We start from the raw sequence: 14,947 nt of genomic DNA, 5'->3' as shown, positions 1-14,947 counted from the left end.
CCGGGAGTGCCTGCACTCCCTTGCAAGACTGTGCCAGGGAACAGCCCAGCCTCGGGTCCTCCGCAGGGGCGGTGCGGGCTGCGTGGAACCCCCCGCCTGGGGACACCCTCCGCGCCGCCGTCCGTCGAAGCCTGCCCGGAGACTCAATTTTTCCACTGCCCTCCCGTGTCCTCCCCGTTTGGGAAGCCTAGGGGAGGGAGGGAGGGGGCGGCGGGCCGGGCCCCTGCCTCCGGGCGCGCTGCCGCCGCGGCTCCCGTCTCATGCCGCAGGAATGCGCGGAGGTATGCGCCAGTTTCCAGAAGTGGATCCCCTTCCTTGCTGGAGCACAGCAGCGCATATATCACCCGGTGGCAGCAGTCCACCTTCCCTGAAGTTTCGTAACCGCTTACGAGGGTAAATTGAGAGTTGGGAACAGCCCTCTATTAAGTAGCAGATTGAGAAGAGGCTCTTCCCACTTGGAGAAGGCAAGTCTTCCCAGACAGACCCCTCGCATCGGGAGCTACAGTAACCGAGACGCCTCCTCTGCGCTCGCTGTTGCCGCTGCTGCTGCTCCTCATTCGCCGCTGCTGCTGCTTGCTGCTCCCTCCACAAGGTGCCCCCGGAGCTTCATCCTTTATCCTCCTCCCTTTATCCAGGTCCGACGGCTGCGGCTCCCGCCGCTGCGGGCATCACCGGAGTCATCGCCGGAGGAGCTGTCCCGTCACCCACCCCAGTACCCTGCGGCCACTCCGGAAGGTCTGTGTGTGCCCGCGCAGGAGCGGGGTCCCCTGCCCGTCCCGCCGCCGACCCCCGTGCTCCGCTCTGTCCGCACGCACCGCGCACGCAGCCCCTTCCAATGCACCTTGGGCTGGAAGCTGACGGGGATTAGGAAGGAGCGTGTGTGCGCGCGTTGGGCATGTCAGAGCCGGCTGCAGGCGTGCGGCCGGGCGGGCGGAGAGGTTCGGGGCAGAGCGCCCCAGGGCTGCTGGCTGTCAGCCCGGGAAAGGCACGGGGAAGCCCGGCAGGATGCCGGCCCCGAGCGCTGCCGGCGGACGGGTGCCTGGGCAGAAAGGCGGGCAGGGGCGGTGGTGTCCCGGAGACGGAGGCTCAGGGTGGCCGGAGGCTCCAGGCGGAGCCTGCTGTCAGCGCCCTGGGCGCCTGCAGGCACGCTACCGCTGCGGCTTTGGCAGGAGCTCTCGCTTCCCTCCCTTGTGTGTGCAGCTGCCGGTGATGCTTTATCCTGCTTCCAGTTTTTTATATCTTTGATATAAAGGTAGTGGGCTTTTCCTGCGGTTTTTCTTTTTTTCTGTTTACATTTCTTCTTGAAAATGTTAAATGTCGTGCATTGTGTGGTTTAGAAATGATTTGTAGGTTGAACTAGCCTGAGATGGGATTAGAACTGTGAAAGCTCGGGTTTGACTTTTTCTAAGTGGTCTCTAAAGATCAATGAAAAAACCTTTAGTCCTGAGACGAAGTCTCCTGTGTTCCTGCTGAGCCAGGATGTGTCCTCTGCCACCTCCAGGGTTTCCTTCACACACCTAAATCCGTGAGGAGGAAACAGTGTTTTTAGGTTAGCAAATGAATGCTTTGGCTGAGGTGATGTATTTCATGAAATGAAAACGTGTATGAGGAATGGTAGACCTGCAGCAGTGGAGAATTCCTAGATGCCTTTGTGAGATGATTAATTTCTGCTGCTTTTCAAAACGATCAAAAGATGGCAGTCAAAGCTCGCACAAGATTATCAGGACAAAATGTCCTTTTGCATTGAATTTAGGCGATCCTTAAACTCACTGCAGGATGCTGTAGATCTGCCAGGGGCAGCCGTTTCCCACACAGAGCAGTGATAGGATTTTGGAGCTTTCAGAGCATTTTAATACTAACCTTGGTCTTTCTTGTGTTACTGTCATTATGGTCGATATTACTCTTCTGTTTAGCCGCTAGAACTGCCATTAGTCTGAAACCTTTGCTTAGAGTTTCGTGGAGCTTTTGGTATTTTCTTGTGCAAGGCAAGTATATACAGCGGCTCAAATGAAGCCTATTAAGCTCAGTCATTAACTGGGAAATTCCTGGATCTCCATAGCGTCTTTCCCACCAAATGTGCTACGCCGGGTACTTCTTTAGATGGTAGAAGAATATTGTTTTCCCTTTCAGTTGTTTCTGCAGACTAATGATTTATGTTTACTTCTTTTGTTTTGCTCTTAGAACATTCCTGATAAAATCTGTTGCCTAATTGCTTTTGGAATTCTCTTTCCCCCAGCCTAATTATGATATATGATGCATGTATGACTTTATTCATACAAATTGCCACTCTCCTACTTCTTGAGATAGAAAATCTGAAACTATAGAAACACTTACATGCATGTGTAGGTTCATATTAGACTTTACTTACACAAAGAAATAATTTGGAAAGTTTTGCTGGAGTAATTGGCAGTAATTTTACATGGACTAGAACATATAGTTATGAAGGTATGGCTGTTTGCAATTAAGAGCCACTAACTTGGCCTAATCCCACTTCTTTTGCTAGACAACCTGCAGTTGGTGTGAGACTCTTATGCCTGTCAGCTTTATATAGAGTGTTTTAAATATATTTTCTCTCAGGACATGTAAATGAATTATCAGATGTTGAAACATCATGGCTAGACAGACGTGTCAAATTTCAGATGTGTGTTACACACACTTCTGTATAACCTATTTCAGACTTTCAAGAAATGAAGAATAGTGCAATTGTAGGCAGAACCCCTCAAAAAAGTTTTATTACAGTTTCCAAACTGCCTTGAGACCAGTAAAACAAAGCTAACTAAGTGGTTCAACAGTTATGAAAAAGGAGCCGATTAAAATCCCCAGCTGAAAGAGACATTTAGTTGATCCAAAGCAGGAATGACCTCTGAATTAGCTATCATCACATTCAGCGATGAAGTCATGGAGCTCCCTTCTGGCTCCTGCCCGTGCGGAGGCACAGACCTTCACTGCTCTTCCCTGATCAAATTAACCCTAACTAGGTTAAAGCTTCATGTGCTTACTGTGATTGGAAAGGGTTCAACAACAAAAGGCACATTATAGTGAGACGAGACTCTCCAGTTAGTCATACAGAATTTTCGTTGTCTTGGACAGCTTTCAAGTCTAGAGGTTTCAACCTGGTCCCATGGGTGGGGGCTGGGGATAAGGGAACAAAGTGAAATCCACGGTTTGTCTTTTTTATGTTTCATGAATACACCCACGCAATCCTTTAATCCACATGTATCATTTCCTTCTTGTTTCTCCCCCTTCCTCCCTTCCCCATCATTGCAGATTCATTCATGTTGTTGTGATCTGAAAGGGCAGAAATGAAGACAGCGCTGTGCTCGGCAGTCGCTGCTCTGTGTGCAGCCACCCTCCTCTCCTCCATCGAGGCTGAAGGTAACCTTCTCCTCCCTGCCCTCTTGCCCCGGTGCCCCACTGACCAGCAAACCTCCCAATCAGCCTTGAGCTACTGGCTCTCTCCCTCTCTGTTTTTATATGTGAATACTTCACCTCCTTTCTTTCTCTCCTTCAGAGAAACGCCTCTCCTTCCTTGCCCAGCTCCTTCTGTGTTCTGTTTCTCCCGGCTAGAGGGCCGGACCGTAGCTCCCTCTCTCTGTCCCTCTGGTGTGCTGTCCACACCACCCCACAGGCAGGACGAGGGCCAGCTGAGCTGGTGCGGCCACCCGGGCGCAGCGCCCCGAGGAGCCCTTTGCCACTGGCGGGCAGCCCGGTGTGGCCGGGGACATGGCTCTGCCCCCAGGATGGACCAAGAGGGGCTGGTCTCTGGCCTCTTTTAGTAATGTTGAGAGAGGAAACGGAAAACCTACTACTCAGCAACCCACAGCTTTGAAATAAAATGCTCCAACAGAGTTTGGCTCTCTGCGCCTGTGTGTTTTGTCCGGCCGGACGCCGCGTCCCTACCCCGCCGGCCTGCCGGTGCATCGGCCTCCCCTGCTCGGCGGGGCGACCCCCGGCTGGGCCTCGGGGGGGCCGGACCCTCCCTCAGGGACACCTCAGCTTCTGTGCCGGCTCTGACCCGGGGAACACGCCTGGGGAGGTGCTGCCAGTGCCGTGACATGTATCGGGGCACCGCTGAAGGGAAGGCGGGGCCAGGCCTTGCTGTGCCAGCCGGGGCTCCGAGGCACCGGCATGCATGTGGTACCATCACCTCCAAAAAGGCTTTCCTTTTCCTTCTCCTCCTCCTCAGCCCTCAGCGCGGTCTCTCTGGAGGCTGAGGCCCCTGTCAGCCATGGCAGCATCCTGCCTCCAGCTGAAGGCTTGGGGAGACCCATCTTCACTGCCACACTTGGCACAGCGTGGCTCAACACGGCCTGGCCTGGCATTTGCTCCCCAGTGGATTAACAGCAGTGGTGTCCTGCGCCCTCAGTGTGAGCTGCTTGGCTTTTTGGGTATAGTCATGGCATTGCTGCCAGAAGTGGCTTCCAGGGGAAATTTAAAGGCTGAACGTCCTGAAATGACTTGATCTGACCTCTGGGACCTGACTCCATCGTAGGTGTGAACTCTCCTGGATTTACTGGAAAAAAACAGAAGCCAGCAACTGATAATTTTTTTTTTTTTTGCCTTCCTTCTCTTTCTTGAACTGAAAGAAATTTCCTGATCATGGCTTGCCACAAGCTCCCTTGTCTGGACCTGGTCACCTTGGCTGATTTCTTCTAAAAGCATGGCGTGTCAGAGATGCCTCTGCAGTGTTTGCCCCCTAAGCCGTAGTAAAGTGCTTGCTTGGGGCATGCAGATGTAAAATACACTGGCTTTCTGGAAAAAGAGGGCATTTTTGCCAGTAGTGCAACATCTGGTCACCCTAGGAGAGAATCAGTCCACTGCCTTCCTCTCGTGCTGTGTTGCTGTTGGCAAAGGAACTGAAAAAGGTCATTTGAAGTCATTTCAGAGTTGCATTTGAAACACAGGACTGCTGTGCCAGAGAAAGCAGAGAAAGTGTACATTTTTGATGGAGGAAGGGAGTGGATGTGTTTGTGCATTCTTCCCCATCTTAGAAGGGAGCTCACTTAGAACTGGGCTAATATTGCCGTTGTCCCGCACTGCGATTTGCATGTATGGAGTATGTTATTTCAGAATGTAAGCAAAGGTGTTTTATTTAGCTATAGTGTAGACTAAACCAGCCATAGCTTCAGTACTGTTAAAGCAAGCCACAAAAATGTATGTGGAGCAGCAGAGTTATAACAGCAAATCTTGACACATAGCTGGATGACCTTGATTAGATGTTGGAGGATGCACTATTGCCAAGCAAAAGAGTGGATAAAACCTGATCTTGAGAGTTGTAGAGGGCTCTTGGACAGAACTTACATTACTTTGTGCTCAGAAATGTTTGATAAATAAAATACCTAATTTACAGTGATCATGTTTCTATGAGAAAATTCTCCTAGCTCCAGAGTTTTGAAGTAAGAGCAGGGAAGTGTGGGACAAAAAATTGTGGTGCTGAAAATGAAAGTTCAAAACTAGGAGTGCCTTAGAACTTGCTGTGGTGGGAACTGCTTTTGTAGAGATTTTTACAGTGGGGTTTTTGTTCGCACTATACTGATCATTCTTCTGCACTGTTTTAATTTCGTGCTGCAAGTTTGCATAATTTTGTAAATTGCACCTTATTTACTTTAGCAAGTTATTTCCTTACTTATATATTTACTTTATCTTGGTGTAATTGCAACTTAGATCCTGTCTGCTGAACAAACTTTCTCCTGTGAACATTTGTCCCTTGCTCTTATTTTTCCAAATTTCAGATTACTTTGTGGCAAAGTTATTATCCTCCATCAGTCAGTCAGTCCTGTGTCTCTTTTCTTGGTTCTTTTTGACTCTCCATGTACCATTCACAGGACATGCATTTTAAAATTTCTTTCCCAAAGGTGTGGGTAGACACTTGATGGGATGAAAAAGTGAGAGGAGAATAAGGAAGAGGGCCATTTAATGTGATGAAAATTCTTGATATGGCGTGGAAAGATGGGGGGAGAGCAGCATAAAGAAAAATCTTAGTTTTATTTTCTGCCCTCCTTCAGCTTTCATTTTTCAGTCTCCCCTGGGAGGAGATCTGGTGTTTATCTGATGCTGCTGTTCATAGACTCCTGAACTTTTCAGTATGAAACTGGTTCTTCATCAGCATCACAGCTGTTCTGAAGACATTTGTGAGAGCTGTGCTCTGCTGCTCTTGGCAATGAGCAGTAAGTGAGCTGCAGTAATGGCGTTAGAGCTTTTCTACAGAGGTACAGCAGAACAGGAGTTTCAAGTTGGGCAGTCCCTGTAGGAGTAGAGGGAGGAAAGCCCACATATAGTCTAAATGCACTCATGCCCTTTCATTGGGGAAGTTGTTTGTTTACGGTGGTCAAGGAAGCAAATCTGTTTTCATGCTCAGCATTTTTGCTTTTCTTTTACAGTGAAATTCCTCTTGTTTTATTTTGCAATCCTTCTGATATCTCTCCCAGCTTAAACTCCTTGTGTGTGATTCTATATTTTATACTTAAACATAAAGTTGTTTATATTTAAAGTTGTTTTGTGCCTTTTTAGTCCAGCACAGCAGTACTCCAGTGCATTCCATGTCTGTCCACATGTCAGAATTTCTTTCTGTTACGGTATTTTTTTCATCTGTGATCACAAAGAGAAAAAGGCTCTCATTCTAGTCATAGTTAAGTACATTGGCATGTGAAGAATCTATTAATTATAACCTCCAGTTACTGCTGTGATGTTGTCACGGCTTCTGTAGCATATCATGTTTCTTAATACAGAGGGATTTTCAAAGGCACAGGAAGAAATCAGGAAATCGTTGGTTTTGTGTAGCCTAACTGAGCTTCTGAAGGTGCTGACTTTTCAGTTTTTCAGGAACTGGTTCAGACCTAGAAAAGTCTGTTTCCTAGGCTGGAGGTAGGGAAGGAGGGCATCACTGATGCAGGTGTGGAACTTTTGTGTTGCGCATAAAAAGGTTTGTCTGGTGAAAAATCTGTTACCAGGACACCAGTGTAGTAAGTGACAAATAATTGCAGCATAGCAGTTGCAAAGGTGTAGAATTTTTTGGCTTGTGATAAAGCTGTATTGAGTACATTAATTTTCATTGACTGAATGATTCAGAGGTGATCTGGGATAGCTAAAACTTTTGAAGTTTTGAAACTGGTTGCTAGAACCATTATTTTATTATTTTTTGATGGCAATATCTTTTGAGAAAGTAGCTGTTGATTTCAAAGTTCCTAAATAGAGAGCCATCTAGATTGACATGTGAAATTGAAAACATGAGGGTGAGTATACTTTTTCCTGCTGCTAATGAGAAGCAAAATATACTTGCATGTGTAAGTGTATATACACATGCAAATACATATATATGCACACAGGTGTAAAATTTGGTAACTATTCATACATACAATGTGTGTGTATATATATATATATATATATATATGGCTATATTAAGATATGTATGTCTTTATTTGTATGGGTATATAGTTTTAAATGAATTTTTTAAAGTACATTTATGAGCTTTGCATCTTCAATTTTGAAGAAGTTTCATAAACATATATAAAATTAAAAAATGCAAAGGTACAGATGGCAGTGTTTCTGTGTTGTGATTGGCAATAAATACCTAATAAGTCTGAGAACTGCTCTTTTTAGAAATCGCTCTTTACTACATTTCTTGGCTGTAGGTCCTTTCAGTCACATTGACAATGCAGGCTTCAGAGGAGCTTAACTGGGATCATGATCTAGTTAGTTGGACAAAATTCATGCCATTTCTGAAAAAAAATAGTAAATGAAGAGTTCTGGCACCTTCCAGCCTCATCAGGCCCTACCACTCAGCCAGGGATGGTAAGGCTGAGCTTACTCTTCAGCTTTTGTAGATTGTATGATATTTTAACATGGGCTAACACATTATTTTACGTGCTAATTATAGTGTGTCCTTTCCAGTGAGGAATCACAAAATATGTTCCACATAGGGATTGTGGATGGCAGCTACTTCCAACTTATATAATTTCTAAATCTGGTTCTATATATAAATTACTTGATATTCCAGTTACATTTTAGTTCTGCCTTGTTAAGGTATTCATTGGGATCCTCTAGCAGTCACATTGTGTTATCCCCAAAAAGCTGTAATATTTTTATATTTCCTGTGAAGTAATATAAGCTAATATAAGACATATAAGACCTGCATAGCATGAGAAAGATGCTTTGCCCTTTTTTTTTTTCGCCAGAAATTATACCCTTATGTAACACAAGAATTGGGAATGTTTTAAGTATATTATGTCTGATTTTTTCTTTTGTTTTTCTATCGTGCTGCATTATATAGAAGATCCAGTTAAGGAAATGATCATAACACAGTTCTAAGAGTGGTCAAAATTAATGCTGTGGAGACATGATTGTTGTACAGTAGGATATGTTTTTGCTACTCTGGAAACCTGTAGGGGAGCCATGCATTTCTGTGCATCAACAGTTGGATCACTGTATGAAGGCAACACTACAACACCATGATACATTATGATCATGATCCTGTACCTTGAGAAGTCAGTGAGAGGTTTGGCATGGATTTTGGTGGACATGGGATCAGCAGTGTCACTACACTAAGAATAGGTGCAACTTCACTGCTGCAAGTAGCCTGACATCAAGACTGCTTGCTGGAGTTAAGCTGCACTCACACATTAGATTTTGTTGAGTGAAGTTTTAAGGTTTGTCCCGGTAAAGGGGCAAACTCCTACTACAACAAGGGGCATTTTTTTCCTCTGGTTTGGACTCTGGTTTGGTTCGGTATTGCAAATGTATTATTTTTCCACTGGTGAATTCCCTTCTGGAAGAAGAATTTTAATGAGATGGAGTAACCGTTGCCCTGTTTTACTATCACAATAAGGTTTTTATCATCTAAACATTTTTCTGTACTTCAGATCAGCTTACTACTCTCAGTCATATGACCATGGTTTGATCTCAACCCACAGCTGGTTTTACTTGGGTGAAATCTGACCCCTGTGAAGGTCCATGGATGTTTTGGAGATTCTGTTTGAGTATCAAAAGCTCACAGGCCATCTGGAAGACATTTTGGTGACATTGGATCCAAAGAGCTTTTTTTTTTTTCACTCAAGAAAGACTCCTTTCTGGATTTCTATGGGAGAAATATTCAGTGCTTGAGTTTGATAAGCCAGCCATAGGCTGAGAATGAATGGATTTAAAGTACGGCAATGGAGGTGGGGATTACATGGCAGAAATAACTATGATGATAAAGGCATTGAGGTTTTGGAGTAATTTCTGTGGGAAGCTGTCAGTCTTGACGATAATGGAGTTCTTTAAGAATGATCTGAGGAAAACATGTCAGGAATGACATAGGGTGGCCAATCTTGTCTTGACTGTGGGATGGACAAGGGGACTTTCAAGTTCCCCTGCAATGCCATTGTTTATGATCACCTGGATGAATGGATACATCACTCATGTGTCAATGTATTATTCTTGTTACCTGCCAGACCCACATCCATTTTCATAAAATGGAAAAACATCCTTTAAAATGCTAAAGACTTTTCCTCACAGTCAGCTTTTTCAGTTTATCTGGAATCCGGTCATTTGGATATCAACAAGCTGGGCTGCTGCTGTCCTTCAGCAGTTAAAGCCTAAAGTCTCTGCTGCAACATGCCAATTTACTTGCAAGGTTGGTGGTGCTACTTTTTCCATGTACTGAATTTTTTTAAAAAGCATGCTCAGGTCAGTTGTCTCTGCCTTTGCATTAAATTTGTCCTGAGCCATTGCTACTGAAACAATATTTTATAATGATATTCTTATCATCGAAATGTATTTTACAATTAACACATGTTGCATGATTTGATACTAAGTAACTACCCTGCCATCTCTAGCATTGTGCTACTCATAAACTGAATGATGAATAAACTGTGCATGCAGGTTAATGGTCTAATCTCACTGCCTGTGTATGGACAACAGGAAAAATAACATTTACTTCAGTACTAGTGTTATCTATTGTACCAGTATTATAAAGCCATATTATCCTATGGTCAGAAATTACAGAAAATTAAAAGGAAAAAAAAAGTAATAGATTTTTTAGCTCAGTTTTACTTTTTGTAATTGGACAGTGTCTTTTCATAATTAAACATCCTAGCATTTACTACTTTATCTGCTTTTAAAATGATATTCAAATCTGATATGAAATCTGACATATGATGGAGATCTTCTATGAAACAGAAGATCTGTCTTTTAAAAATGCCTGCAAAACTCTCTCACTAGTAGTTAAGGAAAGTATGGCTGGATCTAATCTTACTTTGTAGACCTATTTAAACAATAATATATAATACACCTACCATGCACTGACAGTGAGTCAGTAAAATACTGCATGAATAAGCATGACAATTTTTAAAAGAGAATATCATTATAAAATATTTATTAAATGTCTTTGTGTAATGAACCTTGTACATGGAGGCTTTGTCCATTGTGGGAAGCTAAAAAACCAATAATCAACATTTCATTTACGTATGCATGATGCTGCAAATAAGCATATATAAACTCTTTCTGTACTGTTCAGTTACTTCTGTCATCAGCTCCTACAAGTTTTATTTGCAGTCATTTGTTCAGTTCACTGGTGCCCTCTTTGCCGTTTTCTATAAATTCTGTAAAATAAATGTCCTTAAATATATTTTGATGTTGTCTTTTCATAATTAACATTGTGTTGTTTGGAACCATACTGGCATTTTATGCTAAAATGCCATTATTAGTATGGGTACACCTGCTGCAAAGGGAACATGAAACCAGTAGTTTACACCTTTGAAATTGTACAGAAATCTGGTGTAAACAAGTAGAATTTTATTTTTGAGAACTTCGTATCAGCTCAAATATTTTGGCAAATTTCAACCACTACTAGTGCCATTTATTATTCCCTTAGTTCCTAAATCCTTTGTTGCTATATGCAAAGTATGTCACTTTAGTGGCTTCTAGGAACAAAGGGGTGGAGTTCTCCACATCTTGTAATATAATGATACATCAGTGTATCATTATTGCTGATATACATTTTGCACATATATTCCTATCTAGACCCTAACAGAAATTGTTTTGCTGAACATTAAATGCCCAGTCTTTTCCTGTATTCTTTAAATAGTTTATTTTCTCTGCCAAGTTTCTAGATTCAGTGAAATTGATAAGAAATATCACATGCAGAGACTATATTAAAAAAGCTGATCAATTCTTTGATGTCTAATTAAGAAGAGTACTGTGTTCTCCACATTCTAAATGATCTCATGATATTGTAAGCAGGTTGTGATTTGGCATGCTTGTACGGATTGCACCCAGCATGTAAAAAAAAATTCTTTAATTGTTATGTGAAATGTTTGCATATGTGGTGATTATCTGTGAACTCATTGTACATGTACCCAAATGTGTTTTCTATTGTGCTTGATTTTGCTGGCCATTCTTGAATGTCTTGGCAACTCAAGAAACATATGTTCTGTGCTGTCCTCTGTAATGCATACACTCTTTGATGTTTTGTCATATTTTGTCAGCTTTTATTTTACTCTTTTTCCAACAATATATCTTTATATTTGTTGGAAACAAATTTATGCAAAGACAATTTTAGTAAGCTTTGCTCAACATTATTTTATTTATTCATTTGCCAAAACTTTTTCAAGATTTTAAACATCTGCCTGGTATAAATCTTTTGCAGTTAACCCACCATCAGACTTGAATTTTACAATTATAGATGAACATAATGTTCAAATGTCATGGAAAAGGCCACCAGATGCAATAGTGGGTTACAGAATAACTGTGGTCCCAACAAATGGTGAGTTCTGTCAAATTTTTTAATGTGATTATGTGTTTTGAAGTGTTGAGTTTATTTTTGCCTATATCTAACTTAGGTATGAGAGTAGCCATTAAAATCTTTTGTAAGTTAGTGATCAAGCCTGGGTAGCAGCAAAGGGCATACAGGAAAAACAGTTATTCTTTCAAGTTAGAGCTGTTCTTGCCTTAGTGTTTACCATTTTGGGACTGCAAGTAACAAGTTTTGGATACCTTTGCTTTGTAGGGAGCAAAAAGGAGGTAGAATCATCACTCTGCTCCTCTTCTATGCTTTTACCTTAAAGTTCAAGAATTGTATTATGCTGTGTAAGACAGCCACTATTCTATTTCACTTTAAGAAATAATCAGTGTAAAAGTGATATTGAGTGAGAACAGAACATGATTTGTTAGATGATAGTACATTTTGTATGTGCATTTCAAGTTTCAAATTTCCTGGAATTTATTAAACACTTCAGCAATTTTTTTCACTATTAAAAAAATCACATTAGCCTAAAATTTCATGTTTCAGTAGTTATAATTCATGAAACCAGAAAATATATAATTCTAAAATTATTGGTGGGTTTGAGATAGATTATTGCCTACTGGATTTTGTTTTACAATCAGCTTATCAATATTATTGTATTTTAAGGCTGCATTGAATCTTTTATATATTTATTGCAGATGGACCTACTAAAGAATTTACTCTTTCACCTAGCACTACCCAAACTGTCATATCAGATCTTATACCTGATGTAGAGTATATTGTATCAATAGCTTCATATGACGACAGAGAGGAGAGCCTGCCTGTTTTTGGCCAGCTGACAAGTAAGTAGCTGCAGTACAATTAGAAAGCCAATTAAGATAACTGAGTGGTCATTCACAAAACTTGGCTTTGATCCAGTTCTCCAACAAAATTGCCACATACCTAAACTCCTTCGATGGAGCTGTCTGAACAGCCTTTTTGTATTAGTCCTAGTAGAAGCAGAGAAAATTTGGAAGAGATCAAAGGATACTAACATGGATAGAGTGTCTGCCAATCTCTATAGAATTCTTGGCAGGAGGCCACTATATTTTTTGAGCTATACCTCCTTCCAATAAATTGCATCTGCTGAATTCAAGGGGAAGACAATCATTGAGCTCAGTAACAAATGAATTGAACTGGCATCCTGTGTGAGAAAGCAAACTATATTTGTCAAATAATAATAAAATGTGACACAATATACCTAAATGCATACTAAAATATGGAGTTTTAGATGTAATAATTTATATTAATGATTTAAAAAGCATAAAATAAATTGAATTAAATAAAAATGCACAGCATATTCTTTTCTATGACACATTTTGTATCATGTCTCAGGCTTCACAAAGAACCATGTGAAAATTATCAATTCCCCTAGGTGTTAGAGAGGGGTAATAATGGTATTTCTTCCAGGCATGTTGCACTTAGTTTTCAGGAAATGACTCTACAAGATTTACAAATACAGAATATTCTTAGATATTTACATTTTCTGTACTTTGTGTCATGCTGAATACTATGTTGTCAAATCTGTAAGTAAAAGTGTTATATTCAGAACCTGCATTTATGTTTTCGTGTTCTGAGGCTTGTTGGATGTATGTCTCTAATTCCTTATATGCTTTTCTTTGATGTTGAAAAACTTACCTGTTTCCCCCATTCATTCTGTCTGTGTTGTGTTTTGTGTAGTTCAGACAGGTGGCCCGGGGATACCAGAGGAAAAGAAGGTTGAGGCTCAATTACAAAGTAAGGTGCTTTGCTTTTCAACTTATCTGATATTTATTTTATCTGAAGTCTAGCTTGCAAAGTTAAATTCTGCTTCTGTGCTATCTACCAAGAAGTTAACTTGTAAAGTTGTGCAGATTTAAGAAAACTTTTGAAGGGACTTGTGATAGAGAAGCTGCATTAAAAGACTAAGGTGCAAAGTTGGTACTGAAACTAGGGATTTCATGCAAATAACCTGAGCAAGTCCATGAGTTTCTTGGTCCTATCAACAAAAGGTGTTGCGCTGTGGATAAAAGGCTTTGCAGAAGAACCTGTGCAGCTACAATGGGGAAATAAAGATGCGAAACACAAATGGTAACAAAATAAAATTTTTCTGTAACATCAAATCATTGCAAAAAGTTTTGTATGGGTGTTTTCATCTGTTGTGGCATAACAGACCTTGTGGATTAGCGTGAAAGGTGTCTCAAAGCAGTTCCCTTTTGATAATAGCTGTTGGAAAACTCATATGGGTGTTCACTTATGTGAGTAATGTTTCCCCAAGCAAAGTATCCCAGATAAGATCAATCTTTTAAATATCTGTTTGCTTTGGCTTTTACCTACTAAGCTTCCGTAAGACATTTCTCACTGATTTGCAATTGCTAATTTGCTAATAGAGTTGGTTTTCCTTTTTTCCCTGTTGTGTTCCAGGATGCTCCATAAGTGCAATGACAGATTTAGTTTTCCTGGTGGATGGTTCATGGAGTGTAGGAAGAAATAACTTTGGATATATTCTGGACTTCATGGTTGCCCTTGTATCAGCTTTTGACATTGGGGAAGAAAAGACAAGAGTTGGAGTTGTTCAGTATAGTTCAGATACAAGAACAGAGTTCAATTTAAATCAGTATTTCAGAAGAAGTGATCTTATTGATGCAATTAAAAGGATACCTTACAAAGGTGGCAACACAATGACAGGTACAGATTTCCCACATATATGTTTATTCAGCATTTCATTTCACAGTTCAAATTTGCTTTAAATCCTAGTTCATACAAGTCTAAAAAGACACAACTTGTGATGTTGGTTTTAGGTGAGGCTATTGATTACCTTGTTCAAAACACCTTCACTGAGTCTGCTGGAGCAAGAAAAGGCTTTCCCAAAGTAGCCATTGTCATTACTGATGGAAAAGCTCAAGATGATGTAGAAATTCCTGCAAGAGAGCTTCGCAACATAGGAGTTGAAGTTTTTTCCTTGGGTACGTTGAGTTTTTCTAATGATTAAAAGATTAACTTTCATAAAAAGTTAATTTATAAGTTTTGCAGACAGCATGGTGGAAGAATTTCATAATGCTCCTCTTTTCATGTGTATGCCTTGAAATGGGTCATTTGTGCCCTCTGGAGTAGAACACACCAGTTGTGTTAATTTGATGGTAATTATGTAGCTCCTGTATGGAGATTAACATGACTGACTAGCATAGTTTCAACCTTGGCCTCATCCTC

General features: G+C 41.3%; 1 protein-coding gene across 1 annotated transcript in view; it reads left to right on the top strand.

Moving 5' to 3' along the window:
- The first annotated feature begins 223 nt into the window (after positions 1-223).
- COL12A1 (collagen type XII alpha 1 chain) overlaps positions 224-14,947 on the top strand; it is a 100,028-nt gene continuing 85,304 nt past the window's right edge. Inside the window, exons 1-8 of the mRNA XM_084202508.1 lie at positions 224-281; positions 636-735; positions 3,268-3,375; positions 11,624-11,740; positions 12,418-12,561; positions 13,439-13,495; positions 14,162-14,425; positions 14,539-14,703. Coding sequence (XP_084058634.1) covers positions 3,303-3,375; positions 11,624-11,740; positions 12,418-12,561; positions 13,439-13,495; positions 14,162-14,425; positions 14,539-14,703 — 820 coding nt within the window. The 5' untranslated portion in view covers positions 224-281; positions 636-735; positions 3,268-3,302. The remainder of the gene's footprint in view (positions 282-635; positions 736-3,267; positions 3,376-11,623; positions 11,741-12,417; positions 12,562-13,438; positions 13,496-14,161; positions 14,426-14,538; positions 14,704-14,947) is intronic.

Source organism: Fringilla coelebs, assembly GCF_963513975.1.
Source record: "Fringilla coelebs genome assembly, chromosome: 3".
NCBI classification, from domain to species: Eukaryota; Metazoa; Chordata; class Aves; order Passeriformes; family Fringillidae; genus Fringilla; species Fringilla coelebs.
This window is presented reverse-complemented; position numbering and strand designations above follow the sequence as displayed.